The sequence below is a fragment of the Corvus cornix genome, chromosome 15 (assembly GCF_000738735.6).
Source record: "Corvus cornix cornix isolate S_Up_H32 chromosome 15, ASM73873v5, whole genome shotgun sequence".
Lineage (NCBI taxonomy): Eukaryota > Metazoa > Chordata > Aves > Passeriformes > Corvidae > Corvus > Corvus cornix.
In genome coordinates, this window is record NC_046345.1 from 3211882 (window position 1) to 3225381 (window position 13500).

At 49.6% G+C, this 13500-nt stretch overlaps 1 protein-coding gene and 2 long non-coding RNA genes across 3 annotated transcripts in view; 2 read left to right on the forward strand and 1 right to left on the reverse strand.

The window, feature by feature from the left end:
• Positions 1-405: 405 nt before the first annotated feature.
• Positions 406-4175, forward strand: LOC120410830. The gene is made up of 2 exons (XR_005603171.1): positions 406-521; positions 3886-4175. It is a non-coding gene; the product is annotated as an uncharacterized LOC120410830 (long non-coding RNA).
• Positions 4176-4824: 649 nt separating this feature from the next.
• Positions 4825-7332, reverse strand: LOC104688698. The gene is made up of 2 exons (XR_005603170.1): positions 7243-7332; positions 4825-6942 (listed from the first exon to the last, which is right to left on the reverse strand). It is a non-coding gene; the product is annotated as an uncharacterized LOC104688698 (long non-coding RNA).
• A 5078-nt stretch (positions 7333-12410) lies between these two features.
• The window catches only part of SETD1B (SET domain containing 1B, histone lysine methyltransferase), a 47756-nt gene continuing 46666 nt past the window's right edge, over positions 12411-13500 (forward strand). The window contains exons 1-2 of the mRNA XM_039560943.1: positions 12411-12678; positions 13023-13177. Coding sequence (XP_039416877.1) covers positions 12606-12678; positions 13023-13177 — 228 coding nt within the window. The 5' untranslated portion in view covers positions 12411-12605. The remainder of the gene's footprint in view (positions 12679-13022; positions 13178-13500) is intronic.

Below are 13500 nucleotides of genomic sequence, written 5' to 3' on the forward strand. Positions count from 1 at the left end.
CACAAATGGCCAATGTGCTGTGTTTTGAATTTCACCTTTCATTAGAAACGGAGTTCTTGGCTTCGCATCTGTGGGAGAAAAACACCCCATTTTATGAACATGAAGTAAATCAACATGGTAGAATCTCATCCTGATACAATAGGTGCTTAGAGGCCGTTTCAAGTTTCTGTTGCTCACTAGAGCATAAACTCTCAAGCCAAATTCTTTTGTGAAAAACAGGTAACACAAGGTTAGGATCATCCTATGCTTTCCTCAACATCAAACACAACGAATGATCTCTGAAAGCATGAAATGAACAGGCAAGTGTCTGCCAACACCTCCACAGCTCTGCCCCCACAGATCTGGGGGATGTGTGTCTCCCAGATGTGATGGCACAGCTTCCCTGAGCCATGGGCGGGAATTTGTCACCACGGGCTGGCAGAGCTACCACAGCAATGCTGGATCTCAACCCCTGCCTCTGTGCTGGGAAGGCAATCTGGAGGTTTGGCGGAGAGAGAGGGATTCAGAACGCCTCGTTTCAGGTGAGATCTGCAGCTGTGTTTGCCTTGGGAGCTGGGCTTGCTTTTGCCATGCAAACAGCCAGAAGCAGCAGGTTCAGGAATAAGGCACAGCCTTGCCCAAGGCTGACAGAGATCAAGGCTCTGCTACAAATCTGCATGAAATTAGTCACCATGAGATGCTCTCCCGCATCCAGATCTGCAGCAGAGAACACACCCTATCAGGAGTAATTTGGGGAAATTTAGGGAAAAGGGTTACAAATAGCTTTGCTTGCAACACAATGTGTTCTTAGCCAGTATCCAACCAATGCCTTTAGTATAACCTCTAAAATCCCTCTGGCTTAGGCCTTCCTGTGTTTTCATTACCCAACACTCCACCTAACCCAGCAAACACAAAGACATTATTTTTTTCAAAATTGGAGCGCTCTCTGAAGTATCTACTTCCTTCAGATCACTTTTCCCTTCTTCTCTCATTCCCAAATTACATAATTATGTGGATAGAGATATTTTCTTTTAATGTACTTGCTGGTTCAGAAACAAGGGAAGACTAAATCCAAGAGGAGTGTGTGTTAATTAAGAGGACCACGGCATCAGAGCAGGAGTTGCAGGCAGCTGCTTTAGCTTACACAGTAGGGATTGATATAGAGTGGGTGAGTCAACTGTGGATTGCCAGATCTGGGTTACGCTCCCCAAAATTCTGTTGGAAAATTCCTCTAAACCTGAAATACGTGGAGTTGTACTTTTTTGTGAGGTTTTAGAGAACATCTAGTTTAAGTGAACCCAGGTTTGGCTTCCTAAATATGCTTTTCACTATGTGAGCTACAGCACAACCTGAACAAGTGTGTGTTTTACAGAGTCGTGAGTCAGGCTTTGATCAACACGTCATTCCTGCACTCTTGCACCTGGCACAAGCAGAAAGCTCTCAAACCTTTTGGACAAGGATGCAGGGAAACTGGGAATATTCATAGGGGGAGAATAAAAGATGGTGAAGTAGGCTATAAGAGAATGGACTGTGGATTAAATAGGGCCATGTTTTTGCTGAGTAATGCATAGCACTGACATTAAAGGGCAGTTAACGTGAAGTTTGCATCCTCCCCTCTGGTATCTGTCCAAATTTCCCACAGGAAGGCAGCAATGGCAGACTGAAGAGATGATAAAATCCTCTGTTCATATGGGTGACACCACAATATCTGCCTGCTTTTTGTGGAGTGCTGGATGTATGGGTAGAGCTAAGTGGGAAGCGCTTGCTCTGTCGTTGTCTGGCTGGCAAGCTGCAGGTTTACAGAGGTGGAGGTTTGGCAGGAGCCAGAGGAGCTTGTGGCTTGTCAGAGCATGGCCAGGCAAAGGACAGGCCCAGACTGAGTTTCTCTCAGACCTGAGAGCAGCCATAACCTGGCCAGAGCAAATCCTGCACAGGAACAGCGACGCTCAGAGCAGGTTAATTAATAACTTGAGGCGCTGGAAATAAACCCAGTTTGTAATTGAGTGATGTTTGCTTTAGAGCTGTGATTCTTGGCCTGTGCCTGGTTTGTGGGAGCTGGATGGGCTGACAGTGCAGAGTGGCCTGGCTGGATGTCCTCGCTGAGAGTCACCAGAGCAGGTCAGGAAGGTGTTCAAGCAGTGATGTTGGGTTGTGAGGGCAGACACAGAGAGCAGCAAGCTGAATGTGCTGGGTCTGGCATACTGCCCTGCCCTGCTCCACACCTCTGTCCTTGATGGCACATTTCCTGTGCATTTCTCCCTTCCTACACACATCTCACCCTTCCTGAATCTTTTCATAACAACAGGCACATTGTCAAGTTCCCAGTTCCTTATTGGGACTAACACAGTAGCTCTGATTTCTTAAGGTAGGGAGATTTCCTGGTTAAAACTGTTCTAATTAAATTTACGTCTCTCATAAGGCTAAAAATGCCCCTGTGTGAATGACAGCTGAATCTGCTTGTAAAATGTCAGTGTTCAAAGACCTTTAATGGTCTTGGGAGTCTAACAATAGTACAGACAGTGCCTGTTCAAAGATAAGAGCTCCAGGCAAATGGAAGAAGGAAGCAAATACAGCATCCCCCCAAATCAGACATCTTAGACAAAAATTTTCTAAGTATAGAACACATCTGGCTGCATATTTGTCAAGTATTTTATTGGCCTGAACTACACCCACAGCACCCACAGCAAATCCTTTCCACTGTAGATCTGAGTGGGCACCTCCATTTTCCTTTTAGGACTCACTTTTGGACCTGGGGAAAAGTGTTCTCAGTAGAAAGGCCTCCAAGCAAGCCTGGGCTGGTCACAGTGGAGCAACAGCTGCATGAGCTTAAATTCCTCTCCCCACCCTGCTGCACAAGCCGTGCCCCTCAGTCCTGTGCCTGGAGGAGCCAGAGAGAGGAACGTCCAGCTTTCCTGCTTCCCTGCCAGCTCCACTGGCATTTCTTATTCTGCAGCCAATTGCACATTAGGTGCTGACACTAAGTGCTTTTTCATGTGGGCAGTGGTGGTGAAACTAAGGATCCCTTTTGGTCAGAACCCCCTGCATATGTTCGTGACACCTTTTTTACTCCCCTTTATGCAACACGTCAGGCGCTTGTGATAACTTACTGCCACAGAAACCACTTCCTGCACGCTGCTAACTGCAAGTCCTTCCGGACTGCTGGCAGGCACTGCCCAGGGAAAGGGAAAGACAACGTGCAGGGGAAGGTGTCAGGAAGCAAACAAAATTCTGTCCTCTAGCAGCAGCTCCCAGGAGAGAGACAGGGAGAAATGCAGCAATGGCTGTGTGGATTTAGTGGAAAATAACTTCAGTTAGAAACTAGCCTGCCCTCTGGAAGGTTAAAACAACTAAAATATCTGGAAAACATATTTTAATTAAAAGTTACCTTAAAAAAAAGCTAAAGCAAGTTAAAAAATAAATCAGAAAGTAGACAAAGATAAGAACAGAGCATGCAGGAATCAAGTCTGAACAAAAGGCATGGGCTATGAAAGCAGAAAACCACAAATGGCAATGGTTGAAATGTAAAACCTACAGTTCACTGTGAAACATGAAGGATGCTGTTGTATTCCACACCTCCTCTTCCTGGCTGTAGCTGTCTCCACAAGGTGAAGGGCACCAATGAATCAAGCTCCTTCCCTCTTCCTGTGTTTTCTATTCAATTATTCGCAGGCTGTGCAAGTTCTGCTTTATTTCCCCTCTCCATATGCCACACTCTCCTCCTGGTTTTTTTTTTTCTTAATTCTGCACTGTGCCTTTGGCCTCTCTCCCATTCCTTTCTCCTCAGTGTGTGCCCCCTGCTCTGCCAGGATCTGCTGTCTTTGTAGCCTCTGCTGTGCACATATGTTGGCTCTCCCCTCCCCTCCTGCCACCCCCTGCTCCACCGAGTGTCCCTTCTCCTCGCTCCAGCGTTTCTGCCAGCGGGTCCATGAGCCAGCCAGCAATGGAACGATTTTGCCACGGCCACTGCTCCCGTTTCCATGTTGCCTGCTCCTCTCCAGCAATCAAGAGGAACCCGTGCTGTTCCCCTCACACAGCACAGGCACAGACAGCCCTGCAGCTGCTTAGCAACTGGGAGCTGCTGTAGCGCAGCAGCACAGGGAGCCATGGACAGCACAGCCTTCACCGATCCAGCGCCTTCGGGCCCATTCGGCAGCAACCCAGGGCTCGGGGGACCAGCTGGGACACTCCCCACTGTCCTGTCAAACAATAAATCAAGATGCAAATCTTTAACTGCGGGATTGAGAGCAATAGTGGCAATGTCAAGGGCAAAACAAAGTCTTGGTCTCGTGTCACATCGCACCAGTGGGAGACCCTGCTCTGATTTGTAAGCTGAACTCATTCCATTTGATCTTTGTCATCAGTTTCTGGCTGCAACGTTTTATACTCCATCACTTATAATCAGAATGTTCCTTGAATGTGCTGCATGTGTTAAAAACGTTCCCAGGTCCCCAGCTACCATCACATCCAGACTGTTTAATGAAGTGTCCAGAGACACAAGTAATTTAATGCATAAATATCCTTTTAGATTACTTATTTGTATCTTCATTTCCTTTTGATGCAAGCTTTGCAAGTGCCCGGCATCTTTAAATGGTACATTCCTTTCATTCTTTCTCTTTTATTTCTGTAAAACTGTACTGTTCAGGGGCCATGAAGCACTGAACTGTTTTGTAATTTGATGGCTTTAGAATGCTGATTAGAATTGCCAACCGTCTTGATTTATTTCATGATTTTTATAAGCTTGAAAGCATTCTTAAAAATAACCAGTTCTACATCCTGATGGGATCACAGCATTTCAATGGCAGCTGCATTTCAATAGGCAAGAAGCAACACAAAACATTCTGCAAGTCAGGTGTTGAAACAGCTTCTTTATTCCTTTATAGCTCAAGAAAGATCAGATCTCTGAAAGCACTCACTCCGTACCTTACAGAGGTAGCTTTGTCATAATACTAGCAGAAATAATATGAACACATACAGTTTAAAAAGTAACAAAAAACCCCCTCAGCTCTGGCAAATAGCCAACACATCCATCAAAATTTGTCTGGATCTTAAACACAGTAAATGTTTGTTCCACTGTTGGGTGTCACCATGCATCTCTGCACCCCGGCAGCCAAACAACACAGCCTAGTGATTCCCTGTCATTGTTCAAGGCTCACATCCCATGCATCCTCAGAGCATGCTGGGACACAGGTGAAATCTGTCAGCAGGTTGCTTATTTTGGCTGACAATTCCCTAGACGGATCATCTGTTGTTCTAAGGAAGGAATGAAAAATTTCATGGCAAGAAAATCTGAACAGGCAAATACCCTGTCCATATTCCTACTCAATATTCCTTTGATATTCTTAGCCTGGTTTCCTAAAAATAAAACTGCCTAATGCGACTGTATTGCTATATGTCATTTTCCCCCTTCCTTCCTCCACTCTCAATCAAATTTGGCAGGGGGGAAGAAGTCCTTAATGTACTTAGGTCTTGAATGAATAGCTGGATAGAGAGTATGTAATAAGGCATCACCTCTAAAAAACCCATCTAAACAGGAAGGTCTCAAAATGTACTTTGTAACCACGCTGCCCCAGACCTCTCATCTTTCTTTTATGGGTCCTGCAACCACCTGTTTTGTGCTCTGCATTATTTAATGGCTACATAATAGACACCAGGGCAGGCAAATGTTGCAGTGTGCCTCTGACTCCCTTCCAGCTCCTAAACTGGGCTTTCTTCCCATGCAACTGGGGTGTGGCAAGGGATGGTGTGCAACCAGACCTCCTCCTGACACAATATTGACACTGCTGAGGTGTGCGTACACATACCCGGAACCAGGAAACACCCACAGTGCAGATAGGTTGTTTATCTGGAAGAAAATATAAAATCATGACCAACCAAGTTTGTAGGTGACACTCAGCAGTATCAGGAGGGAATATCAAATAAAAATTAAAAAAGGCCATTGCAAGCAACAACACTGTCCAAGGGTTTTCAAGAGGACCAGAGTAAACATGCAAAACAAAGAGCACAATCCTACAGTACAGGGTTGTCATCCTAAGAAGGAGCAGATCTGAGAGTATTTTAGCAGCCCTGCTGGGAAACCAGCTGAACATGGGCTGGTGTAATCCCTGGATGCCTGACAGACACATCTGAGCCAGGAGGGCTGTTGGCTCGGGCATGGTCACTGCCGATGGCTCCGTCCCCTTCCGCCCAGATCAAAATGGTGACAAACTGGAGCAGGAACAATTACAGGATTAGCAAAGACGGACCCGAGGGGGAGCTCTGCAGCCTGCAATGGAGTGTCTAAATGCTCAGCCTGCACAAAGCTATGAGGGGATGGAAATCTGGTCATGGAGCATTCCTCTGCCAAGGAGACTGAGGGACAGACACATCCAGAAACTGAAAAGCAGAAACTAGACAAGTTTAAAAAGGTACTTTGATTTCTAGTCTGTCAGGTAGATTTTTGATGGAAACAATTCAGTCTTATTTTACTCCCTTTCACAGCCCATTTGAAAATGAAAATCTGATCTAAGATGCAGCTATGCTGCAGTTAAATTCTTTCAAATGAGAAAAAGCAAAATATTCACAAAAATCCAGAGACCTGCATAATGCAGGAAGCTGAACCAGATGAACCTTGGTCTCTTTTGTCTCTTATAATCTATTAATCTAGTTTCCTTGCACAAGCAGTGGATTGTGACTTGAAAACCTTCAATATAAAGGATTCTGTGTACAAGGCAGTCTAAAACAAAATGTTGTGAACAGTCAGGATCATTGTTTGGCAGAACAGCTGCATATTTTTTATTTCACTTTGCCTCTCAATCTAATTTGCTCTTGTTGCAACACTTTGCCAAAGAAATTAAATCACTTCTTATTGATAACAGACAGTGATATAATTAGCATAAGAGTTTTCCACTCAACAATGCCGGGGAGGGACGCTGTGGGCAAGAACAAACTCCTTTGCTTCAAGAATGTGCACAGAGTCACCACAAGCTGTTCAGAAAAAAAAATTTTTGTTTTCCCCTTTTCCCTGAAAGACCTCTTTATCTAAAGAGTCTCATGCAGCAAACCAGGGTCAATCTAACTGAAGTATGAAAGTCTGGTTTGACCTTTCTGGGATTTAAACACACTGTACCAGAACATTTCGCTTTTCAAATACGAGGTTCAGCCATGAAACCACCCACTCTGAGAGCACAACCGGTCTCAACTGCCTTGGTGACTTTTAAACTACACTGAACATTATAGTCATTTAGAAACTCTAAAAACGGAAAGAAATTTTCGGCTCAGACTTACAAAAACAACTTCCAGAAGTGCTGAGGACCCACACAACTCACTGGGGCGGCACGGCAGGCTCGCTGTCCAGAGCCTGCTGCCCCAGCAATTTCTGGCCCTGGTTTGCACGTACGCAGCGCCAGGCACACGCGTTAGGACCTCTCCCAGCTGGAGCACTTCATGGATTCTACCACCGGGAACAGCCGTCCTGGACAGTGATTAATCGCAGACATAGATCAGAGTCCTGGAAAAATATGCAGAGAGATGCAAGTACAGACAAAGCTGTCTAAGCTCCCACAGTATTATGGTCTGGCTGTGTCGCTTCAAAGCTGCGTTAGGCAGAGCTGGTTTGCTTCAGGGTTGAACAGATCAACGTTACGGTTTAAATGCTGGTATTGCTAACAGCCAAATATATATTTAAACATAAATCTTAAATCCCAGGAAAGTTAATAGCCCGATGCTGTTTAAATATGCCTTTTTTAGTCGCTTCACGTGCTGACTTAACTCATTACGATGCAAGCTGCAGAAACGTTTTCACTACAGTTCAAAAACCCCTGCAAACACGAGCCCAGCTCTGCGCCGTACTTTGATCTACACGCCGCCTCTTTCGGCCATTTCCAGGAAGCTGAAATGCTTTTCACCTCTATTGAGAGATACCACAGGAGCATTTTAATGGTGTTCAGCTAAGAACAACGTCACCGTTCCTTCCGATTTTGCCAGCAGACGGTCACTGAGAGCCGCCGTGACCGGGCCGGGTGCTCAGCGCTAGCTCCAGCGTGGGCCCGGCGCTCCTGGCCGGGCAGGGACCGAGCGGCGGCTCGGGCGGCCACGGCTCCGAGCGCCGCAGCCCCCGACAGGGCTCGCAGCGCTACAACGCCAGCCTGGCACTGCGTAAACGCTTTGGTTTTGTTGTTGGTTTGTTTGGTTTTCTCCCCCTCCATAGGAACGTGTTCTGTTTTGTGCAGACGGTTTGTCGCTTGTTCTCGACATAGAGCCTGACCCGGTGAGGAGCGAGGGGGAAGCGAGGAATGGAGCGATGAGCGCAGTCGTTGCGAAAGGCGCGGGCTGCGGTGCCTCCTTCGCGGTAGCACCCTGCTCCCTCGCAGGGAAACAGCCCTGAGCCTCGGCACATACCACAGCACAGGTTGTACAAACCCACGGAGCGGCTGGTGCTGAGCCGAAGGAACTGCGGGCAGGGCGCACCCTGCCCGGCACATGCCGCTCCCGCAGGCAGCCTCTGCCAAGCAGCCACTTACCTTCTCCCTCCCTCAGGGTCCGCAGGACGGTCCTGCTCTAGCCTTACCAGGGAGGCCACCTCTCTACAGTGTTTGCTTTTCCTCCCTGTCCTGCCCTCTGAAGTGGTTGCTCAAGCCAGGCTTTCCTGGCTCACCTACTCTGGGTCTGCAGTGAGCACAAGCTGCAATTCCCCGCAGAGCACAGCGAGGCTTGTGAAGTTCCGAGATAACCCCCAGCCTCCACCCAAAGCGAGCTGCAGCAGAATCTGCTCGGGGGGGGGAAAAAAAAAAAACCAAAAAACCACACGGAGGAAAAAAAAAAAAAAAAAGGAAAAAAAAAAAAAGACGCCACATGTAACACCTCATGGGGTCATGGCGGCTCCACTGCAGCGCGGCACCGGCTCCGCGCCAGCCCTGCCCGTGCGGGCCCGGGGAGCTCGGCGCTGCAGGCCGAAGGAGGCAGGGCAGCGCTGCCCCGGCTGGGTGATGGCGGAGGGGGAACAGCCCAGGAGAGGCAGAGAAGGAAAACAACAAAGAGCCATGTGACGGGGAGCGGCGGCCGCGCTCCCCCCGGCGCACCCGCTCCGGGCGGGGAGGTGGTGGCGGCGCCCGGCCCCTCCCGCGGCCAGCGCTGCTTGTTCCCCCCGTCCCCCGCACGGCCCGGGCTTTAATTTTTTTGTGCATTTTAGTTTTTCCTTTATGTGTGTGTGGAGAAGGGGGATGGTGTTGTTTGTTCCTCTTTTTTCCCCCTCTGCATTAGGCGAGTTCCATGGCTTGATGTTTTTAAAGCGAGCTGGAGGCTGCGGCGGGGGAAGGGCGGTGTTATTTATAGCAGCCAGGGCTGCGCCGGCATTATCCGAGCTGCCTTTGTCCTCCCGGCCGGCCGCCCCCCCGCCCGGCCCGGCTGGAGCGCCGCCAGCCCCGCTGCCGCAGGGCGCTCCCGCCATGTTGTGCGCGGGGAGAAAAAGCCGCCACTCCCTGCCCGGCTTCACTCTTCCACAGCCCCTCACAAAGCGCTGGGGAAACGGGGGGGGGCGGGAAAGGGGAGAGAAAGGGGAAAGAAAAAAAAACCCACCCCAAACCCACCATTTCCCTGCAGCGCCCGAGACGGGGAGCGCCGGGAGGCAGCGGGGGAGAGCCCGCTGCGCCACCGCCCAGCACTGAGGACAACGCGGCGCCGAATGGAAGGAGAAGCCATGATGGCGGCTGCCCTCACACAACACGGAGCGCGACCGGGAGCGCCGTGCCCACCGCCGGCCGCCCCTCCCGCCGCCCGGGACACGGTGCTGCTGCAGCCTTTCACATAATAAACCCACCAGAATTCGGCGGGGAGGCCATTTCGTGGGCTGGGTGGCGGCACTAAAGCACAACTGCTGTGAATATCAACTGCGTCACGGCTCTCCATCTGTAACACTCATGCTGCAAAGGGTCCCTCACTTGGAAGGAAACTCCCTCATTTTGGATATACTTCCAGACCTCCTTTTTCCCCCCTCTCTCCAAGTCACTACCTCTCGGTATGAAGGATTTTACAGTGCTTTCTAGGGAGATATCCGCCATTAAGATTCACCGTCGTGAAAAACATCCCCCTCCCCCCCCCATTTTGTTGCCTGTTTTTTGTCGAGCTTCTGTAATTAGACGGATAAAACATGTAAGGGATCCCTACTACCACCACCACCTTCTCGCCTTTTTTTAACATCAAGCGCACTAACATCTTACTGTCCACAGGCAGATACTTTTATTTTTTTGGTGCTTTCAATTTAACAGCCAAGTAACGCCTGCAATGGATTCACAGCGTCTCTCCGCACAAAAAAAAAACCAACCCACCCAGGGCTGAGGACGACCAAGAGCTTTGTGCAGAAAAAGAAATCAAATCCCTCCCTGAAAACAGACGTTTCAGAGGCACTGTTAGAGGTTTCTGAGGAGAAGGAGATCGCCACCGCTTTCAGACGACCATTGGGATCTTTCCACCCAGGACAATACCATTAGCTACAGGCCTGGGCTATTTGTTCCTCTGCAAGGGCAAAAGGGTTTACTTACCCGCACACCATAGTTGAATGCAGCTCTGAAGGTGAAGTTGTTACTCTTTTTTAAAATAATGGCTATAAATATATATATGATCTGTATCACCACTTCTCTTGTAAGTTTGCAAGCCAAAGCGGATCTTGTTAAGATAAGTTACGGATCTTTGTATGGCATTGGTCTAGCATCAAAAAAAGAGGAAAAAAAAGGGGGAAAAAAGCTATAGAAAAAGTCCAGCTATGTTGACTGACCGTACACAGGCGAGGACTCCTGCTCGAGGCTTAAATCTACCTTCCTGTGGCAGATTTACTCTGTACATAAAAAGGACGTTCAGTGTTTTTCCACAGAGCACGCAGACACTAAAAATATTCTCCTCAATAGTTTTAGGCTGCACATGTCAGTGTGAAAACACCTAGTTAACATTTACTGGTTCTAACTTTTAAGCGTATCTTAGCCAGATATATTGCTTTATAAGTAAAATATTTCAAAAAGCATAAATTGGTTTAAACAGACAAAAACATAAGACATGCAAATGAAGGCTTAGCAATAAGGACCACTTCAGTAACATTAACATGAAAACTACACTTAGCAAGGACAGAATGGATTGGGTACTTACAATGTAAGAGGAAAGAAAGAAAAAAAGCTTATCATAGTAAAATTGCCTTATTTTTGCCAGAATTCACTATTCCTATACCTATATTTAAAACATTACCTTTTAAGCACCAAAGGAGTTAATAAAAATGGCCAGTAAGCAAGTGTTTAATACAGGAGAGAAGTCTCTCAAATTTATTGTTCAGTCATCAGAGCTGCTTAAAGCTTAAAAACCCCCAAAACAACGAAAAAATATAAAAAGAATGTATTTACTCTTTTTTTGTTGGCATTCGAAATTGTTAACTGCTGACATAGGGTGTGCCATGACCTAGTTACACAAGACAAAGATGGATCCCGAATCATAAGGGAGAAAAAAAAAATCCGCATTACTCTTTTTTTTTTTTTTTGTTAAGGGCTTGATATATATATATATATTTAAATCTTCCTTCTTCAGTGAGTCGTCTGGCACCGTGCTAGAGGCTCCCACCACCCCGCGTGGTGTGGATTCACATGGCGGATCCCCCTTTATGGAACAAAGGAAAAGCCCAGTTGGCCATTTCGCTCCACTGCAGAAAAATGGCTGCGGGTCCCGCGGCCTCTCCTTGGCTTCTGCCGCGCGGTGCTTTTACCCCGCCGTCTAATAACTCAAGCCCCATGGAAGCCGCGCTCCCATTGGCTGCGCCCGCCGCGCTGCCGCCGCCCCAGCCAATGGCGCGGCCGCTCCCGGGGCCGCCGCGGCCCCGCGCCCCGGGACGGCCGCGCCATGCGCCCGCCGCGCTCCGCCCGGCCCGCGCCCGCCGAGCGCCGGGGGCACCGCGCCGCCCGCCCGCCCGCCTTTAATACCGAAAACAAAATGGAACCTCCCCGCTGATTGGCTGACGACGGCTCCGGACCTTTAATAAGCAAAACTGCTCCCCCATCCTCCATCACCCCCTCCTCTGCGTGTGTTGCCACCCCCCCTATTCCCCCCCCCCGCACTCTCCGCCGCAGCAGCGCGGCGGGTCCGCGCTCCGCCCGCCCCCGCGGTCGCCCTGGCTCGCCGAAGTCTTCCCCTAAAAAAAGATTAAGAGAGGGAAAAAAAAAAAAAAAAAGGCAAAAAAAACCCCAACTTGTCCCACCTATAGGTCCATCTTGTTTAGAAACAGTTTGCGCTAAGGTAAATGCAGCGGGCAGATTCCACTCGCCCCCCCGCATGCCGTTAACCCCGCGGCGGGGAGGGAAAAAAAAGCCGCGCGTCCCGGCGGCGGCCCATGCGGCGGCACTCGGCGGCGGCGGGGCGGCGGCGGGCGGCCGCGGGCCGGGGGCTGCGCGGCGCGGCCGCCGTGAATGTGCAGGCGGCGGAGCGCGGTTAGGCGTTCGCGGCGCTCGCAGCGGTGTATTGTGGGATCCCGGCCGCCGCCAGCAGCGAGCACACACAATATGTGGTGGCTCGCGAAAACGGGAGGCAGGAGCCTGGCGGGCAGCCCGCGCCGGTAACCGGCCCCATGTGAGACGGGAGCTCGCCTTTCGCCGCCCGGAGACGATCGGCCGCCCAGCGCGATGTCTTTCCGAGAGACCAAGGCGGGGGAAAAAGCCAAGCACCCTGAAGATCATGGCAAAAAGCAGAGTTCAAGTGAGATTGGGTCTTTTTTTTCTTCTTCTTTTTTTTTTTTTTTTTTTTTCCCCTCCTCCTCTCCTCCTCCTCCCTCTCTGCCTCTTGTCTGGCTGGGGTGGAGGGGGGGACCCGGTTGGTAATTCCCCCATTTTGGGGCTCGCTTCGCGGTGGATTTCCTCCCTGCCTGGGTGTGTAGAGCGGGCGGCTCGTTAAAAAAAAAAAAAAACCACACCGAAACGAAGAGGTCTTTGTTGAATATTTTTTTTAACTTTATGGTTTTTCGTGTGTTTTTTTTTCTTTTCCTCTTCCCCTTTCTCTCTCGCCCCCCCCCCCCTCCACCCCCCCCCCCGCCCCGCGTTCAGGTTGGATCAACGGAATGGAGAACAGCACGCAAGCCAGCACTTCTGTCGAGAAAAGAAATCACCATTGGAGAAGTTACAAGTTGATTATTGACCCGGCTCTGAAAAAAGGACAGCACAAACTCTACCGTTACGATGGGCAACATTTCAGCATGCCTGTGAGTGGGGGGCTCCCGGGTTTCCCCCATTGTGTCGTGTCTCCCCCTGCCAGCCTCCGTCTTACCGGCGTTTTGGGGGCTGGGGGTCCCTCCGGGTCGTGGTGATCCCCGCCGTAGCACATGTGTGTGGGAGGGGGGTCTGGGGGGGACACGCACAGCCACCAAAGTTACAGCCACCTGACACTGTGTATTCAACTGTCAGGAGCCCAAACCTGCGGCTTTTTTCTGTGTTTCCAATCTCTGTGCATTTCCCAGCAGTATTGCAATTTGACACGTGTGTGTGTGTGCGCGCTTTCCCCTTCCCTTGAGACAGCCCGTGCTTC